The 20,692-nt window shown below is 43.4% G+C and overlaps 2 protein-coding genes across 2 annotated transcripts; both read right to left on the reverse strand.

Annotated features, from left to right (window-relative positions):
* Positions 1 to 131: 131 nt before the first annotated feature.
* Magi (magi) lies at positions 132 to 16,305 on the reverse strand. Its single transcript, XM_064687959.1, has 6 exons — positions 15,613 to 16,305; positions 10,908 to 12,038; positions 3,595 to 3,778; positions 1,417 to 3,535; positions 1,120 to 1,342; positions 132 to 1,050 (listed from the first exon to the last, which is right to left on the reverse strand). The coding sequence occupies exons 2-6, from the start codon at positions 11,725 to 11,727 to the stop codon at positions 623 to 625; spliced, it is 3,774 nt and encodes a 1,257-aa protein (XP_064544029.1). The 5' UTR covers positions 11,728 to 12,038; positions 15,613 to 16,305; the 3' UTR covers positions 132 to 622.
* Positions 16,306 to 17,538: 1,233 nt separating this feature from the next.
* Positions 17,539 to 20,692, reverse strand: dpa (disc proliferation abnormal). The gene is made up of 7 exons (XM_064686634.1): positions 20,514 to 20,692; positions 20,142 to 20,452; positions 19,152 to 20,074; positions 18,714 to 19,085; positions 18,292 to 18,658; positions 17,779 to 18,231; positions 17,539 to 17,716 (listed from the first exon to the last, which is right to left on the reverse strand). Exons 1-7 carry the CDS (start codon positions 20,584 to 20,586, stop codon positions 17,621 to 17,623), a joined length of 2,595 nt encoding a protein of 864 aa, XP_064542704.1. The 5' UTR covers positions 20,587 to 20,692; the 3' UTR covers positions 17,539 to 17,620.

The raw sequence follows: 20,692 nt of genomic DNA on the forward strand, positions 1-20,692 counted from the left end.
CACTAATAGAGCTGTATTAAGAAGCTTACATCGCTAAATATCCGGATGTACATATAGAAATGGGAATAGTCGCCCAAACTGAAACTGATTCGCACTAAATTCTAAAGGATGGATGCGCTCAAATGATGCGCTTACTAAAAACTAGTCGTAATATCATTTATTGAACAACATATTATTGTATAAATTAAAAATATTTAGGTCCTATACATTTGTACATATATGTCTAGACTAAATAATTGGTATTTATAGACAAACCTTATGTAATGCATCATACAGAATATGGGCTTATGGTAATATGTTAAAAGTGATGCCATATTTGACAATCAGAATTGTTTATAAATATAGAAAAAAGCTCAAGATTTTAATTATGTCTTAGATCTATGTAAACTACAAGGCAAATCACTTAAACGGATATAAAAATACAACAGATTTTAATGACAATTTTGTGTAGAGCTTCACAAAGCGCTTAGAGATTCGTAAATTGAAATGTTTCATATGTTACTAAATTCAGTCTTTGGGGTTACTTAGCAGTTATTGATAAAACTACGGCACTGCACTGTAAAATGCACATTTAAACTAGCTAGAGAAAGCTCTTGTAGAGCCGAATGCGTAAATCTCAGAGTCATAACTGTGGCTGCTGCTGATGAAGGGCGAGTGTAGCCGCGATGTTGGTACTGGCCCGCTCCAGATAACTGCCAGGCATGGGGCCTAGTCCTGGCATTTCCAGTTGCTGGTGTTGTTGCAGCTGTTGTTGTTGTTGCAGCTGTTGTTGTTGTTGCAGTTGTTGTTGTTGTGGTGCTTTAAGTAAACTGGGCGAGGCCTGCAGCGGAGTGTTTGAACCCAGGCCTGCACTGCTTCCGCCTGGACTGGGCCCGCCCTCTTTGAGTGGACAGCCGATAGTGAGGCGGACATGCAGTCCAGACTCTTTTATAAGATTGACAACATCGCCGTGCGACATGCCCGCAATGTCGATGCGGTTAACTGCAATTATCCTGTCGCCCACTTTCAGCTCGCCACACCTATCAGCCGGACTGCCAGGTATAAGTTTGCCTGTGCATAAACGAATTTCATGTAAAAATCAATTGCTTTTTGGATGGCATTAAAGGGATGTGTTCATACCAATTGTCGAGCCGTAGTAATGATTAGACGAGGAGATTATTACAAAGCCAAAGCCCTCGTTCTCGTGGCGACTAACAATCACGTCGTAGGGATAACGTCGGAGCTGCGCCAGCGGCGCTTGTTGCAACAGCGGCGCCCGTCGCCTGCGCAGTATCATGGTGACCTGTCCGCGCACGGCTGACTCGCCCACCAGCGAAACGACTTTGTGATGCGAAGAGTTTAGCTAACCCAATTAGAAATGCAAAGGAATGCATTTTAGAAACGAAACATGCTGTGAGCCGGCGCGAAGCGACTTACCACATTGATGCCATCGATGCTTAGGATCTCGTCACCGGTGGCAATGCGGTGATCATTATCCGCTGCGCCGCCAGGCACAATGTGGCCAACGGTCACCTGAGAACCCTCCTCAGTGCCGCCTACAATGCGAAAGCCGAAGCCCATCGCCTGCCGTTCCAACGTTACTTCGGTCAGCTCGCATTGATCGGCATCCTCCGAAGCATCCAGCAACGCACCATTGCGCCAGCTGGGCGAATGCTGCAGCTGCTGCTGCTGCTGTGGCGGATCCAAATTGGCGAACCCTACACGTCGTCTATCGCTCAGCAGCTCGTTGACGCGCCGCTGCATGCGCTCATTCTGAATGTGTGCTGCCTGCAATGGCGAGTACTGGCCGGTTGCCGCAGAAACAGGCGGTTGCTGGACATAGTAGCCCAGTTGCGTCGACTGCTGGGGCCGTTGGTAGCGCTGGGCCTGACAGTCGTAACAGTAGCAGGACTCGTGATGAGCCAGCGGCAGGGGCAGCGGCTGCATGCTTGGTGGCAAGCCGTAAATGGGATTGTAGCTGCCCCCATCGCCGACATCGACATCGACGCTGCTCTGTAATGTGGCCTCGGCGAGGCGCTCGCTCAGTCGGCTCACCATCTTGGGATAGGGATCCATAAAGGGTATATCGTCCAGCTCCTGCAGACTATTATTCGATTTTCCCTGTGCCTGCAGGTGCAGTGATTTGTTGTCACTTGCCGCCGCCGCCGCCGCCTCCACATCCGTCTGCTGCAGCTCATTATTTGGCGTCAGAACGCGGGCACGTCGTGTGTCCACCAACGGCGTCTTGGGCCGCATGGGCAGCACCTCTTTCGGCTGCGTGCTGTACAGGTCGGCGGTGGGCGTTTTGCTGCGAAAGAGTCCGCTGCCAACAAAGTTCTTTCGCAGATTGGCCACATTACTCACGCCCAGCTGGCTGCCTTGGCTGCTAGCCGCTTGCTCGGGCGGCGTGCGTTGTATCTTGAGGGCGGTGGGCGTGGTTTGGCTGCACTCTTTCAGCAACTCGACCACATAGAAGTGAGGCTTGTTGCGCACGTTGATGCCGTTTATCTCGAGCAGCACGTCTCCCTCGAGCAGCTGAGTGCAGCAGTTGCGGTCGAGGATCTTCTTCACTATTTGACCGCAGGCAGAGTCTGCGATGGTGAACCCAAAGCCCATGGCTCCCTTCATAATGGAGAATGTGTAGAGCTCCGGCTTTTTCATGAGTATGAAGCCACTTCCACTTCCAGCTGCCTTGCTGACACCTTCACCGGACAAATCCAGAAAATTGTAATTGCCATCCATGTTGAGGTCGACATTTAAACGACGCTGCTTCTCCGACTCGGAAGAGAGTCCATCCACGGCCATGGTCGTCACCACCTCAGTATTGGGATCATTCGGATCGAAAGGCAGCGGGTAACCGCGGCACACCTCCAGCGCAGCTGTCTCTCCGGGCAATATTGACTGAAAGATGTTCACCATGTCGTGATGGGTGTAGCCCAGGACGCAGGTATCGTTCACATAGACCAGCACATCGCCCGTCTGCAGCTGGCCATCCAGCCAGGCTGGGCCATTGGGCACCACGGTCTTGATTTGCAGAAACTCCTCTACGTCGCTGCCGTTGCTGCCGTCGCTGCCGACGATCGTAAAGCCCAGTCCGCGCGTGGACTTCAGCAGCGTCGTGTTGATGCGCTGGCCCTGCAGCTCCGCCGGATTGCGCGTGAACTTGTATGGCAGCTTGGCAGTGTTCGCAATGGGAATCGTTGCACTTGGCATCGGCGTTTGCCTGGCTGCCGCCTCATGCGCTGCCGTCGGCGTCTTTGAACGTTGCTGCGGCGGCGGCGGCGGCGGTTGTTGCTGCTGCTGCTGCTGGAGTTGCTGGAGCTGCATCTGTTCGTGCTGCTGCTGCCGTTGTTCGGCCGCACGTCGTTTGGCTTCTAGTACGGGATTCTCATACTGGGTGCGACGATTAACGTGATCAATAAAGTACATGCCGTACATAGAGTCTTCAATCTTCTCCCAGCCATAGGGCAGCTCATCCTCGCAGCAATCCTCCAGCGATTTCTTCTGATACTTGGACAAACGCGGATCCAGCCAATGTGAGGTGCCCGTATTGTGGCTACACAAAGTGAAATTATGATTATTACACGTGCTTTATAGCTGCTTGGTCTCACTTACTCTATAAAGTACAGCTCGCCTCGTTCCGTGTAGGCGGTCTCCCATTTCGGCGGCAGGGGTCCCAGGCCATCGCCGGGATCCTCATGATTAGTCTGATTGATGTCTCCACCAGCTCCGCCACATTCGCTGCCCATGCTGCTGTCCCCGCCTTCGCCATTGTAATATGTATTTTGCAAAAGGTTCTCTGCAATCAAAAGAAAAACGGTTTAGTTTTCGATTGTAAAAGGGGTACTGGGCATTAAATGGAACAGATAAAATCTGAGTATCCTTCATAGAAGTTATCTGGACTCACGTCTTTCTCTGTGAACGAAAATCAATGAACCCAGCAGCACCGGCACAAGCTGACCTCAAACCGGATATGTGCGCCCCACAATTAGCTCTTGCTTGAATGACTTGTCACCCTAGCCCGTTGCTAGGTCATTTATTGCAGGGCACCTGTCTACCTCTCGTAGATGTAGGTGTGCAACCAGCCGAAAATAGTTTGGCCAGGCCCCTGATTTGGTATGTTGCATGGGCCATTGCCAGTGCAATGCTTTTTGTGACTGCCCCTGTTGAATGAACCGTAAACTGTTTGATCATCAGCAAACGAGCAGGTGTATTATTAACCAAAAAACAGCTCCAGACTAACCTGGACACCTGACCCAGTTTTTAGCTAGCTCCTAGTGTTTCTGGCGTGGCAAAAGAAGTATGTAATTATGTACACTAATAGCGTGTAGTTCCCCAGCCTTGTGCAGGCCAAGTTTTTTTTCTGCAAATTGTTTACATCATTTTTCACCCATTTTTTGGAAAATTAAGATTGCTGGCAAATATTTTGAGCATCCATTTCCATTTCACCGAGTTCTAATTTCCCGGAATCGTTGCATCACGTTACAAATAACCTTTTTTAATAGATATTTGAAAATAATTTTTATAGTTGGTCGGATAAAAATGTCAAAAATTGTAATCAAGAGTATTTCAACTTTGGGATATTTATAGGCGCACAGGTAAGTAAAAGAGTTTCCCAGCAATTGCCGTTTGAGCTTTACATAAATCACGAATTAATCAGTCTGTACGTAAGTCAATCTCCAAAAATAGCTTGAACTTATAAGGAATAGAACCTTCTTACAGAACAAGAAGAAAGTCTATTAAACTTCTAAGTTCAACATTTTTTTGATAGCTATTGTAATGTCTTCATTCTGTCTCCGTCCCATGTTAAATTATACATCGATGCTCATTAAAACAGAATCAAAGCTTTTCATCTAACTGTGCTCCAATGAGAAGCGGTCCGGTCATCGTTAGCCCATAGACATAAAGACATCCCATATACATACGAATCGTTTTTATAGGCATATTTTTTTCATATATCTACATATTCATGCATATGTAGCTGCGATGTAAACATCACTAAACGAAACGAATTGCAGTCCGGAGAGTAGACTAGAGCAGACTTCTTCAAATCGCAAAAATCTAATTTCAAAACGAATCATTTGCATAGAGAAATATAAATATTTATATATGGGCGCTGTAAGGGCTGGCTGCCTGGCGGGGAGGGGCGGTGCGGGGCGAGGCGGTGTTTTATTGCCAGACGGCAAACGGTAAACGAACGCCTCATCTTCGATTCAGTTGGACTTCAGCCCCCCCCCCCCTCCCCCCCTGGACGCTTTTACCAACTAACACAAATAGAAGTTCTGCCATGTAGCATAGTGTATGTGTGTGTGTGTGTGTGTTTCTGTGGAGGCTGCATAATCCAGAAAGTGTGAACGAACGAACGAAGGAACGAGACCAACTACGGAAGTTGTTGGCGCTGTGGCACAGTTTGCTTTAACGGGGCGCTCCTCCGCCCAGTTACAAGTCCCCCCCCCCACTTCCCCAACAAACGACTTCACTTGTCTGTTGTGTAAATATTTGTGGAGCGAGCGAGAGAGCTAGCTTAAGCTATTTGATCACCAGATGTGGCACAAAAATACAGTTCTTTTGAACGCACAGCACACTGTTTTTTTTTTAAGGGTAAGGGTATTGAAAGTCGAGCAAGTCACAGTTTACTCTATTCCATTTACTGCACCCATGTATAATGTTCCCTTATCTATGCAAAACAATTCTTATCTTTCCGGTTCCTTGTGTTAGATAAGAAAAGTATTCGAAAACTTGACGAAAATACTGATTCAGCATGGTTTCGGATGGAATAAACATAAACAAGTCGGGAGTGCTCGACTAGCAGATCCTACAAAACACACGAAAAACCACACACACACACAAACTTCTGCTTCTTCTTCGCGTTGCCTCAGCTTCACACGATGGGAAATGTATTGCTGAATATTGTCTGATTTGTATACAATTATCAGGGCCTAAATATGGCAGCCAAATGTGTACTATATATACCAGAGCACGAAAAACTGGCATTAAAAATAAAATAAAATTTTAAAAAATATCAAAAAGAGAATTATTTGTAATATGCATATACCCTAGCCTACATACCAATTTTGGTGTGCCTAGCTGTTATAATCTCCGGGTTACGCATAACAACCGATGGCTAAGAAACGATATTTATCGATATTAAGAATCGATATTTACCGATATTAAGAATCGATATTTATCGATATTACGAGTCGATATTTATCGATATTATTGGCTCTTGCAGATCTAGAGAGAAAATAAACGGAGTTTCACTAAGCTTCCCCCCTCCGAAAACAATATGTATATATATGTACTTTATAGGGTCGTAGATTACACACATTTGCACTTAAACATTATATTCATTTTGAATGGGTTTTGTAGAAATCTCCTATAAAACCTATTAAACCGATCGCAATTAGAAATTCCCCTATGCCTAAATTTTCCAAAAGGCTAAGATTTGCTTTTATTTGAAAGTCAATGAACTCTTCCTAAATAGAAACTTGCCCTGCTTCAATTGTTGACCACGCCCAACTACATATTGGGCGGACATATGCTCGGCCAAGATCGCCAAGATGTTTATATTTAGGAGCTTGTGAATGCATTGTTAATCTAACAATGAGACGATGTTGGGAACGAGCTCGTATCTCTGTGCATCTCTCCATGTGCATCTCTTTTACGCCTCCCGTCAATCTTCTTTCTGCAATTAGCCAGCATTTTTGCGTGGTTATCGTTGTCAATCATGAAGAAACTGGAAACTGGAAACCACTTATTATGAGTAATGGATATTGCTTGATTAGCACAAATGCAGAAATAACACTTCTTTTAAGATAACCGAAGATTAAATACCCTCTCAGATGACAATCAATTCTACAAGCACTTAAATGATTTAGTTCTTCAAAAAAAAATGTTAAAACCTTCCAACATCTTAATCTAAATCTGTCGCATTATATTTGAGCAAACTAAGTTTATTTCTGTGTATTTATAACTTCTTGAAGATGAAGAAATATTTCCTTCAATGGATTACATATTTCGTAAACCAATCGAGTTACCCGCTGAAAGGGTATAAAACACGCATGCCTCTGATCTTCAGATTGAGGATTGTGAATCGAGCAAGTCGGGCGCATGACTCACTTTCATGCGAGGCATACGAATAACATACTCGCCAGGTAAGTCGTTATGAGAAGCCCATTATATTACAACAATCGGTCAGGGGTGGATCATGAAATGCAGCCAACAAGCTACCAACTCCGGAGTAGGGTCAATGACAGTGACGCACAAAAGTTGAATGCATTTTCAAATTTACCTGCAAATGGAGGCCAAAAAAAAAGGAGGATAAAGAGCGTAAGAGGCAAAGAAAAATCCACGTTTCACCCTATTTGCTTTTTGTAGAGGATACTTCAATTTTGTCATGAATAAAGAAGAAGACATTTCCAAACCCATTCTGGAGTAAGATCTGGATATATCAAAATTCGTCTGTCCGTCCGTTCCTTTGCAACATGTCGACATTTGCCGGATCGGACCATTATATCATGCATTATATTATGCATCTTTCGAAAAGTAAGTTTGTGTTTTACCTCCGCTTTGTCTCAATATCGGACTAGACTACGACAAGAGGCATATTTATTAGACAAAATAGTTTGTGTGTGGCAGGCAAAACCCTGGAGCCAAATGTCTTGAAGGGTGTATTATATTCGGCGTGCCGTTCTTTCTTGTTTTTCCCTTCCAAGTCAAGTACCGGCCACTGAACAAGCTATGTTATGTGTTGTGAGAAAATAAAGTGCGCGTCCCACATTTCAATTAACTATTCAAGCCAGGGAATGTTGGAATAACTAGGCGTATAGCTAAAAGACTGAAGCAGTCGAAAAGAGCCCACCAAGTGGTCAATCCATTGAATTGAGCAGAAGTCGAGCCACGCACTCTTCAGCTCCCTTCCATGTAATTAATGTCATTGAGTCAAGCAATGTGCCCCACTTCAGGATTGCCGCAACCCGCAACCCGCAACCCGCAACCCGCAACCCCTCCCAGCTGCTGAGTGAAGGCAATGTCTTTGTTCATAGGCAACCCTACAAATATGAGGTGCTACGATGGAGCTGCTCTTGAGGTGCAGCTGATTCATCATCGGCTGGCGATGTGGCATTGCACAGTTGGTTCTTGTGCCGCATAATGATGGCATCTAATTGGCTTTGCTGCTTCGTTAGCTTGGCTTACACGGCACGCCATAAACCAAGAGGCGCTCCCCGCTCCACGCTCCCCTCTCTCACCTCTCATCTCTTATATGTAGCCCCCTTGAAGGTGTTTTCCTTTTGCATGTCACAATGTTGTCGTAATCAAGAAATTAATAATCGCAGCGTCGGCGACGGCGTCTGCTAATTGCCACTGACATGACGCGTAAATGATAAGGCAACGGTTGAGGTGGTGTTTCCTCGTGGGTGACCATGGAGTTCATTGCCATCAGTCGCCACTCGGGGCACGAACTGCGTCTCACATCCTCCTCAAGTCCCCCGCCATCGAGTTCACACTTTTGACTGCATGTGAAAGAAACGCGCTAATAAATAAGTTTCATAAGCTTCATCACGACCCGCATAACAAAGGGATATTTATCATGAAACACACCTGTTCGGAACTAAGCCAAGCGAGACATTAACCAACCCCCAAAGATGATTCTCCGATTAGGAATGTCGCTTGGCCAACTTCCGAATGCGATTTTAGTTTTTTAAGGTATTGTTTCAGCATTTGGTCGGATTGCCCACTCCTCGTTAAATGTGTCTTTAAACTATAAATATTCATTTTCCACATCATGTGCATAAACAGACTAATTCTGGCCACGCCCACACGCCCACGCAGTCGTATAAGACGAAACTCGATCAATTTGGAGGCAGCCCCCACACACCTGACATGTGGGTCGATTTGGCTTTGGCGTCAACTCGTTCGGCTTGGGGTTTCATGAATGAATGAATGTGAATGTGGCTGTGGCTACAATTTACTACGTTGCGTTTTAAGACGTGAACAGTGAGAGACCCAGGTATAAATTAGATGGCAGGTGGTTCCATGAGCAGCATTGCCAAGTGGATGAAGCGGCATTTGCTCTCACATAACAGTGCATCAAATGGCACTCGGAGAGTTTTCAAATGAAGGACACATGAGTGCAAAATGTTATTAAGTGTCGCATTGCATACCCTACAAGTTAGTTAGTACGGGAGTGCCCGACTAGCAGTTACTATGGAACTTTTGCTAGATACAAGCATGGATTGTGCTTCATCTGCCCTCAGCCCCACGCGATAGAAATTGTAGTCCTGAAAATCTCGGTGTGTATAGTCCGATTTTTTTAAGATCTCAACTCTGGTATTCAAATGTGTGTGTTTGTGTAAACTAAAGCACAAGACACAGGGTTTAAAATAAAACTGAATTTGAACAGTTGTGGGGAAAATAGGCAAAGGTTTCCTAAATATAAATACTTTCTTAAGCAAAATGATTTTAATATTAACTGTTATGCTATAACCTACGAGACCTATAACCTATGAGAAGCTCGTTCTGCGTATAATCTACGATAATATAATATTTCAAGTTTTTAGCATTTGTCGTAAGAGAGAGAGAGAGAGAGAGACGGAGGAACCGAGAGCTTGATCAGCTCGCCTGACCAAATATATAGTATAAATATACTTGATAGAGTCAGACACACATCAATTTTCAGCAAGCCATTATACCCAGCATTGCCCATTTTCAATGGGTGCATAATTAGTTTATAAACATGTTGAATTCGTTAGCTCCAAAGTGAACTGCTGTTGTACTTACTCTTGAACCATCAGAGGGAACAAAGCAAACAAACTCAGCCAAGACGATTGAGTGAAGTGAACCAAGTACTCGTAGAGCGAGAAGACCCACAAGCAGAAGTGAGAAATGGGTTCGACTTACAACTGATCCATTGTCTTAAGTTTTTTTTCAGCTGAGCATGAGTTGTAAACAATTGGCACGTGTCTGTCTGTTGAAACAAAAGTACAAAGCACAAGCCGTAAAACAGGCAAATCAATTGAACTCTTGCCCGCTGTGCAGCAAAAAGCCAAGGCAAACCAATTAGTTTGAAGTCTTATTCGTATTTTGGTTATTTTTAACAGCAGCTAATTTCGTCGTATTGCAAGTGCAACCGAAACCAAACCCGAACCGGACCCGGACCCGAAACTGAAGTGGACGCCCTCATGCTGGCCATGTGGACGGGAGGGCCATCTATGTATAGCTTGGTCTGTGGCATGTGGTTTTCTATTTACACAGCCATGATTAACAGCGCCAAACTGGCCTCAATTTCCTTTAGAACTGTTTGCCCTAACCCAGTTGAATCACTTATTCAAAGCTGCCAAGTCAACTGGGCGCAAAATAAGGCAAACATCGACATGTTCTAGTCGGGAGCTCCCGACTAGGGGATACCCTGAACCCTCTTCTTCCGACATGCGGTAGGTATAAAATGAAAAATACTTGATATATATATACTATTCTAGAAGCTACATATCAAGTTTGGTGACTCTAGCTCATATTATTTGCCGAAATTGCTAAAAATAACAGGATTTCGATACCGATTTTTATCGATTACTTGGGAACGGGGCAAGTTATCAAGTATCGAAAACAAACTCGATCTGCGCGGGGACTAGGAGAACCTACAGCTGAAATTTCAGTCCCTAGCTCTTATAGGTTCTGAGATCCTTGCGTTTATACATACGGACGGACGGACTGACGGACAGACAGACGAACGTGGCTAGATCGACTTGGCTATTTAGATATAATCATTTCGTAAAGAAAACTAAAGAAACAGGGTATCTCCTAGTCGGGCACTCCCGAGCAGAGCACACTTGTTTTATTACACAAAAGAAAAACAACAACTAACAGTTATCTGGGAGGGGAATGACAGTAAGATGCAGGGCAGATGGTATTTAGTGGAGTTAGCCGCTTACCTTTGCTGCCTTTCAAGATGCTGCTGGGATGCACTCCTCCTGTGCGTCCACTTGTGGAGTTGCCGTTGATGCCGACGCCGTTGCCAATATACTGATGTTGGCCAGAAACTTGGCTGTTCAGCGAGGAGGTGCCGCCCAGCGAGGCGACATCTTCGCGCGAGGCGTGCAGCGATGCGGACGTGGACGTGGACTTCTTGATGGCGGGTGGCGGCAAGCCCAGAGGTGGACCTGCTGCTGCTGCTGCTGCTCCTCCTCCTCCTGTTGGCTTGTGCATGCCAGCGATTGGATAACTGTTGTTGCTGTCGCCGTTGCCAGCAACAACAGCTAGATCTGCGCCGCTTGCGTCGTTGCAATTGAATCTCTTGGCGTGGTTAGCCAAGCTACTTCCGTTGGCAAGGTTAGAATTTAGACTTGAGTTTCCGTTAAATGTTGCAAAACTGGTTGAAGCGCCGCTCGACGCAGCTGCCGCTGCCGCTGCTGCTGCTGCTGTTGTTGTTGCTGAACTGGCAACAGGATGTGGATGTGGATGCGAATGCTGGTGGGAAGCATTTAGCACAGCCGACGCTGGCGCCAACTGTTGCTGCTGCTGCTGCTGCTGTTGATAATAATGGCTGTTAAAATGCTGCTGCTGCTGCTGCTGCTGATGTTGGTGCTGCTGATGCATTAGGTAATCACTCGCGGCTGCTGCCTTTGCCAGCAATGCGCCGCTTTTGGCCGCTGCGCCAGCTGCAGCTGCGCCGCTTCCCGCTCCCGCTCCCGTCCCCGCTACCGTCGCCGCCCCCGCCCCCGTCGTCGTTGTAGTCGCTGTTATTATTGGCATCTTCTGTTCACGTTGTTGTCGAAAATAAACTTGTTTGTTCCTCTCAGGCCGCAATTATGGGATATCTATTTGCCATTGCGAGTATTAAAAGCGTTTCATCTCGGTATAACTTTTGTTGCCATTCGTTTGGTTGTTTTTTTTTTTGTATTTCATTTAATTCGTATAATTTACGATATGCTTTGTCTAGCTTCTGCTAATTATTATCTCGTGTTCGCTTTGTCATTGGGCATTCATCAAGCACATTTGACATCATCATCATCGCATTTTTTTTCTGTGCATTGTGAAAGCGATGCTTTAAAGCTGCCAAGTGCCTAAAACCAAATAAAAATCATATAAATAATTGCAAATGTGAACCTTACATTAAACAAAATTGGAATCCATATAAAAACATTTTAATTTACACACATCTGTTTTCGTAACTACAGTATATTTCGCTTAACTTGGCTTAGATGCAATGCGACAATAAAAATAATATTCGTTTATATTATATATTTTATTATATATATTATATTTATTATTATATATATTTATTGATCTTTTATTTGCCAAGTTCTAGACGGTACATTAGTACCAACAAGAAAAGAATGTCGAGAGGGAAGGACTCAAATTGACCTGTGAACTGAAGCAAAGTAAAATCTAGAGGAACATGGCAGCTCCAGGATATCTAAATATACATATATGTTAACCTGCCAGTATAAGCTTTAATAATACATACATTCACACACGCAGTCCCCAAATTGTGGACGGAGCTATGTACAAAGTGAGATGCCATTATCTATGCCATACGAGAGCCGATCTTTCCAATTTCTGCATCTCAATCTCTTAAGAGCTCCGAAAAATCGATTTCTAGGGGACAAACATAGTTACTTTTATTTTCCCTATTATAAGTATATTTATTTTCTTACTCATTATATATATAGAACTTGATTCCCGATTAAATATATATATTTCTGATATGAAAGACGATTAAATCTATATTAAATAGAAAGTAATAGATTTATTTGAAAACTAGTCTCTAACTTGAAGGGGCGAGAAGCTATAGGGTATGTAAGCTATATTCATGAAATTTGGCACAGATCCGCCCAGTTGCTGCATATAGTATATATATGTATATGAGTAGGCCGAATTGGAAAACTCTGTTGTGCATGAAAGAAAAGTTTTATAACAAATAACGAAATCTTTATGGCAAATTGGCTTTAAGCTCCACGAGGAAATCATTAATTCCCCGTTTGCACTTGGAGAACTTAGTCATAAGGTTTTTCCCAATTTCAATGGGAGTAGCGTTTTTAACTGTTTTCTTTCCGCTTTGATAGACTGCGTTTTTTATGCCGTAGTATAACTTTATATAATAATTCTGTCATAAAATGTAGAACGCATAGAAGTTGACCTCTCCGGCATCATAGAGTAGATCAGTATGATCAGAATCAAGTAAAAATTAAAAAATATCGATATGAAGTTTGGCACAGGTCTGTCTTTTTGTTGTAGATAGTGCAATAATTGTCAACTTACAACTTATCATGGTAAGCAAATCTTTTTGTCTTTCAAGACATCTTGATCGAAACCAGTTTCACTTTGCTCCTTACTCAAAGAAAAGCCTTATCAACAATGAAACACTATATAGTTTTGCTCAAATGGAAGAAATGATCGAATTTTAGTAACTAAAGAATGATTCTTTATTCCTAACATTTGCATTTGCAAAACCTTATCACAAGGGACGATATTATATGGTTCCTAAGGAAACAATCGATCAGAAATGAAGCTTTTTCATTAGCCTTAAAGGTGTATTTAATCTTCATCCTATCAAAGCTGTCGTTCCTACTTGTTTTTCTATAATAATGTATTTATTTTTAGATAAAATACGGGAAAGAAGGGCTATCTTCGGCACGCCGAAGATTTAATACCCTGGCAGACCCAACCTTTTCATAATGCTCATAGTGCTTTGCCCATATCTAAGAAGCAAAAGGAAAATAGTTAATGCCGAGTATGGCTAAGATATCTTGGCAAACAAATAATTTTTCCATACAGCAACTTACTTTTCGACTGATCGTTCCTATGGCAGCTATATGATATAGTAGTCCGATCTTAATAAGATTTTGCATTTATATGAGGAGCATAGTATAACTAACAAAGGACAAGTTTGATCAAGATATCTTTGTAAACAAAAATGTTTTTCAAACAAGAACCTACTTTTCGACCGATCGCTCTTATGGCAGCTACATATATGATATAGTGGTCCGATCCAGTTGTGGTTTTGACATATGTACTGCGTGCAACAGAAAAAGGGACTTCTGCAAAGATTCATAAAGATAGCTTTCAAACTGAGAGACTAGTTCGCATAGAAACAGACAGACGGACGGATATCGACTCGGCTGTTGATACTGATCATGAATATATAAACTTTATGGGGTTGGAGATGTCTCCTTCTATGCGTCACACATTTCACGAGAAAGGGTATAATAAAGAAGATGGCACAATCTTCACTTCACAATTTCAAACTAAATACCAATAACGACATAAATTAGTTAAATCCAAATTTAAATGAAATTCAACGTATACACGATATTGTTTTGCATAAAAACCCAAATAACAAAGTCTAAGCTGCACACAAATGTAATTTCCCTCGAAAATCCAAAATGTTGACTCATGCAAAAAATTATGAATTCTCGGATGCGGGTTGGAGTAAAAAGAAAATTAACTGTGCGAAAAAAAGGGGCAGCAAGCACGGCAATGGCATTAAATTCCTCAAGCGAAAAATTTACTCCAATTATAAAAAAAAACCAAAAAAAAAAAAAGAAAAAAACACTTCAAAAATTAAGAGGCACACAAATAGGGAGCTGCGGCAACAATCACCAGCAAAGAATGCCAGCAGCAGCAGCGGCAGCGGCAGCAACAACAACAACAAAAACAAAGAGAACAACAAAGGCGAGAAACGAGTTTTCAGACCATGCCACCAGATCGACCAGTCAGACATGATGCCACAAGAACAACAACAACAACAACAACAAGAACAACATCGGAGGCAAAGGTAACCCCCACATAAGCATGGACACAGCCATTTGAACACATACACATACATGCATACATACATGTATGCACTGTATATAGTTAAATGTGTATTGGTATTGCTGGCATCTGCACTTGCCACGGGACGCAGACGCAGACGCAGACGCAGGATAGCTAACAACGACAACAATGCACTGAGAAAACGAGTCGCTGACGCCGCGAGACGCGACGCGACGCGATGTGGCCTGCGGTCAAGAGTCGGCACGCTCTCCATTTGGAACGCTGGCGTTGCATGTCGCACGTTGCACGTTGCAAACTGCTGCTGCCACCTGTCGCTAAAAACAAAAAGGCGAAAAGTGCACGTAGTGTTACTTTTAAGCGGCAACAATAATTTCACTTCACGGGTGAAATTCACCGTTAACGTTTATAAAAGTCTTTGACTTTTCCTTTGCTAAAACCACATTAGGTTTTTATGTGGACAAACCCGGCTGATGCGCCGAGGTTCCGCTGAATTTATAGAGCAATTAGCGGCGGCCGTCAACTCAGACTATGAATATGATAAAGTGAGCACCTAGCTTAAAGCCTTGTATGTATGTATGTATTTTATGTATTTTAAGTTTCCCGCAATTATCGTGTATGTGTGTCTGCATATTTGTATATTAATGAGAAAAACTCAAGTTCATGGTAAAGAGAGTATGAAAGACCAGTTTTCCATAACATATTTCATCTACTTTCTATGATACGCTCTCATATGTGGAATGTGCTCAAATCGACACAAGGTAAACAATTTCCAATTTTGTTGTGTTGTGTTGTGTTGTGGGCAAACATTGGCAACAAAAATAATAACAGAAAGAAAAAAAAAAACACTTTCATTTTTCGCACCTCTTTGTTTGCTTCGATTTGTGTGTTTATTGATCGGCAATCACAGCGATCACAACAAACGCAGGAGCTGGAGCTGGCAGCCACTTTCCATTTCGGAGCATGAAAAACCGCAAACGCGTTTTCCAAATTGCGCGACACTCACACACTGTCACAGAAATACACACACACACACACACGCGCGCGTCTTGTGTAAGGTGATATTATGGATATGTTTGAACTTGTTATTGCTTTGATACCTCTCGAAAACGCGTTACACCTGCGCCGCAGTTTGTGGTATTGGGAAAAACTAGTTGCGAGCAACTAGCTTCTTAATAATTCGCAGACAATTTGTTAATAAATGTTAAATGTATTCTAAATAGCTATGCGTATTTTACATTACACAGCAAATTATTTTTTCCCGCTGGAAAATTTCGAGAGTAAACACGCGCGGCTCAACCGAATCAAACGAAATCTCAACTACAACTAAGCGATATGTTACTTGATATAATATCGATACTCGTTGAGCGTATACCTGTTGCTCGTACAAAACACACACACACACGCAAAATCACAAAACAAATAACTCAAAGCGCATTTATAGAGTAAACGCCGGAATTATGAATTGCTACAAAATTATCGCATCGTTACATACAATACGTTCTAATAGATATATTACACCCATGCAATTTCGTTTTTAAAAATTTAAAACAGCCACAGCGGCATTAGCAATTAAACAATCACTCACGCACGAAATAGATGCATTTGATATTTTTGACATATCGATATAATTGCAGTGAGCGCATTTATCGATGTCTATTCACAACGAGTTGGCAATTCACAACGATTGAATGTTTTTGTTTTTAAATGTACTGTCTGTTAAAATAAATAACGACAAACACTGCAAGCATGTATGATTTAAAGTTGCAGTTTCAGTTTGCCAATATCGGAGAAATTGATAAAAATAGGTTGAAATATTGACGCCCTTTTACAGAAATATAATATTGCCAGCTTGTTTTTTTGCATTACCATAAGATGTTATGAGAGAAATAAAAAAATGAGAATTTCTTCAAACCTGTACCGATGATTTTAATTAAATGAAAGACAAAATGATTGATAAATCGTGCTCTATATGCACAACTACCGTGCATTTGAGGCCATTATCGGAGAATTTGATAAAAGTAGGTTGAAATATTGACGCCATTTAACAGTATGAAATATAATATTGCCAGCACGTGCGAGAAAAATGCAATTTTTCCATAAACTGCACTATTAAGTATGACTAAATACTTCTTATATAACTTTCTTTAACTTATTAATATAATTATTTAAGAGTCATTTCCGTTTTTTCATGAATACATATAATTCGAATTGTTTTGTTCCCGCTCAATACTTTATAGAATTGTACAGCACTATATCCAAGCAGTGGTTCAGTTCGCGCTGGAACTAGCAGTTCGATAGGCTTGATGAATGAACTAAATAAACTATTTTCTCAAAATCTGTACCGTCCATTTGCTTAAAATTATTGCCAAAAGCTTCTTAAAATGTGTAACTACAAAAAGGTGTAGCGTTCATTGAGGGCCATTGTCCCTGAGTACAGAAATTAGGGCTCAAGAACAACGTTGATTTTTTGCGGTCATTTTGTATGGGGTCGACAAGGGGGTTGCTGCACTCTTTACCAAATATTTAAAAAACGGTACCGACGATTTTCATAAAATTTTCACAATTGGTGAAATTATAGGCTTTAATCTTGTATATGCGGTTTTGGGGGCCATTATCCCTGAATTAAGATATTTAAAGAATGGTGGAAACCTAATTTTTCAACACCTTGGTTTACGCACATAATGCGGTAACAGTCTTTTTATTTACATTAAATTAATCGGCGTCAAAAACTTATCGGACAGCACTTAACGAAAACAGATTTGCCGTTAAAGCAACCCTAATGCATAATTACAAAATCGTGAACTTTATTTAAAAACTGTTTTCTTAAGACTAGGAATGACTGAATGAATGTTTTTATGCAGCAATGAAATTAACAAATTCGTATAGTGTTCTTGCCCATAACCACTATCGCGCCCTCATCTTGCACCTCTTTAAGGGCATCTTCAAACTGTTCGCGCGTAATCATCTAAAAATAAGAATGAAATTAATATATCTTTTAATTCAATGGAATTTCAACAAAGAACTTACAATCTGGGAGCCTTCCTTAATCTCCTTAAATAGCTTCTGGTACGGCACTGTCGGTACTTTACCCTTCTTTTTAAGATTCTCTTTGATGGCAGCCACCAGATCAGCGCGCTTCTTGCGAGCTGCTGTGGACAAGCCAGTGGTGAGGATGCCAACATCGATTTTACCCGACAACGGATCTGTTGCCGATTGTTTCAGTGCCTCGCGATGCAGTCGCCAGGCCTCCTCAACATCTTGCAATTCAACAGCATTGCTTAGCCGCACCTTGGCGTGCGCCTCCGACAGGCGTATCAAGCTTTCCAGTTGCCGTGGATAAGCCGAAATTTGACCGCGACCAGCGCCCACCTTGCGCATGTCCACGTACGCCTGAATCAGACGCTGTTGTGCCTCATCCGACAGTGTAGGCGAGAGGTGCTCTCGGGCATAGGCAATGTAGTCACGCAGCACGCTCATATCCTGTAATAGCAGGGATAAATACAAACTGGCAGACGTGAGGTCTTAAATCTTAAGGCTTACAAACATAGTGTCCTCCTCCTCGTGACGGGTTACATAGTAAAGGGATACCAAATGGCTGGCCAAGCGCTTGTCGAAGAGCTCATCTTGTGGGTCCAATACCAGGAAAATCAAATCAAATCGCGACAGCAGCGTATGTGGCAACTGCACATTGTCGATAATATTTTTGCGTTTGTTCCACTGTGACTCGGCGGGATTGGCGGCGGCCAATATAGAAGTGCGTGCATTCAGTTGACAAATGATACCAGCTTTGGCAATGCTCAGAGTCTGCTGCTCCATCACCTCGTGCAGCACACTGCGCGTGGAATCGTTCATCTTATCAAATTCATCTATGCAACAGACGCCGTTATCGGCCAGAACGAGAGCGCCCCTAATATATAATAGATATTTTTAATAAAATTCAAATAAGTATTTAAATTACGTACGTTTGCAAGACCAATTGGCGTGTCTCCGGATCTTTGGTCACATAAGCAGTCAAGCCTACAGCGGAAGAGCCACGGCCGGAGGTATATTGCGAACGTGGCACCAGATTATAGACGTACTGCAGCATTTGTGATTTGGATGTGCCGGGATCGCCGCAAAGCAGCAGATGTATCTCTGATCTAAAGTTTTGGCGGCCAAGTGTCGAGTGCTTCTTCTTCGTGCCGCCAAAGAGCTGCAGCAAAATGCCCTTCTTGATGTCATCGTTTTCGTAAATCGAAGGCGCAATGGCGCGTGCCAAACGATCGTATATATCGGGCTTCCTCGACAGCAATTGTAGCAGCTCAATGCGTTCCGGTGGAAAGATGTGGTCCTTGCTGCAAGCAAAAAGGAAATACTTTAGCCAAAATCAATATGTAAATACTAATTAAATAGAAACTCACCCCTCCTCCTCCTCGTACAGACGCTTGTTGTCTACCTTACGGAAATGCACCACATCGACGTGCGTCTTGTACACGCTCTTCACATTCGGTCCCTTACCCCTCAGGGGCGTGGCTCGATAGATGCCAGTGACAGTAATGCGATCGCCAGGCTGCACTTTATCCACCAGATCGTTGTGTGCATATAACAAGACATTGTGTGGTGTCTGTCCGGCAGCCATGTCATCGGGTGATTCCTGCAGCTTTATGAGCTGTTTGTCCGTAAACTCGCTGCGATTGTGTATGATCCGGAAGCAGTGATTGGTGTTGCAGTTTGTGCACAGTGTTGGTTGCGCAATGCGCCCACGATCCACCTCGACGGTGGTGCAGAAGGAGCAAATGTTGCACATGAAGAACGCCTCACGCATTTCCGGTATGACGTTCGAGGAGCGAATAACCATGCCGCTAATACTGATCAACTGATCCATATCCTCTGGGTTCAGAGAGCGCATGTTGCGCGTCTTATCCGCATTGAAGGGACGTACCTGAATCTGATGCTCCAACAGGGCGGCCGGATAACGCTCAAAGAACATCTCGTTAATGGCCATGTCAAAGCCGGGTATTACTTCCTGTGGATAGCAGATCAATTGTCGATATAAATCCTGATCGAAAGTTTTTAAATGTGCGCAATTGAGATTTAGATAGGGCTCCTCCAGTGTGTGAATCTCCTCCAACTTTTGAAGATACAACGGCTGATTGACATCAATGTTTTCGGAAATTTCATCCTGCTCGGCACTTGGATCGATGAAGCGCATAATAAACGATTTAAACGTGGACTTGCATTGGCTAACAACCACATTGGTGCCCCAGACGACCAGTTGTGGCGCTGCCGAGGACTCGGATACCGGATCTGTCGCTTCTGATCCCTTCTCGGCTATGGGTTCCAGCTGCAATGGTAAACACATTGAATTTAAATACTCAAAGTCAAAGTAAATAGTTTAGCTTCCTACTTACCCCCGAGGTGCCGCCAATGGCCACTTGACGCATGCGCTTATCCGTGCGTATATCTGGGCGCGCACGTAATGGTGTTCCACGAATGCCGGAACGCGGTGTACGTATCGAGCCCATGGAGCTGGGAGTGCCGTAGTTAAGGGGCGAACTCAAATCAATCTCACTCATGCCGCCCAAACCACGCGCTGGACTCGTGGCGGGCAAGCTAACATTAGCCGGCGACGTGGGCGGCAGACTAATGTTATCCGAGGGCCGACCAGGCACACGGCCAGGGCCCATACGCATGGGCGTATCCACATCCTGTGCGGCAATGCCTGCATGGAAATTTATGTACATGGCAAATTTTGTAATCAGAAAGCCTAATCAAAAACTTACCTCGGGTGGGAGTACGCGCTCCTTGTTTTGGTGTGCCAGATCCGACACTGGGCGAACGAGCGGGACTTGACATTTTTTCTGAGTTTTATATATCAGTTTTACGTGTTCCACAACAAATAGCAGCACTTTTCAATCTGTTTGTTGACGAGGCTGTGGACAACGCGCCGTCTTTGGCTTTG

The sequence above is a fragment of the Drosophila montana genome, unplaced genomic scaffold (assembly GCF_035044405.1).
Source record: "Drosophila montana isolate Dmon_TW-CO22-7 unplaced genomic scaffold, ASM3504440v1 contig_3200_1, whole genome shotgun sequence".
Classification (NCBI taxonomy): Eukaryota; Metazoa; Arthropoda; class Insecta; order Diptera; family Drosophilidae; genus Drosophila; species Drosophila montana.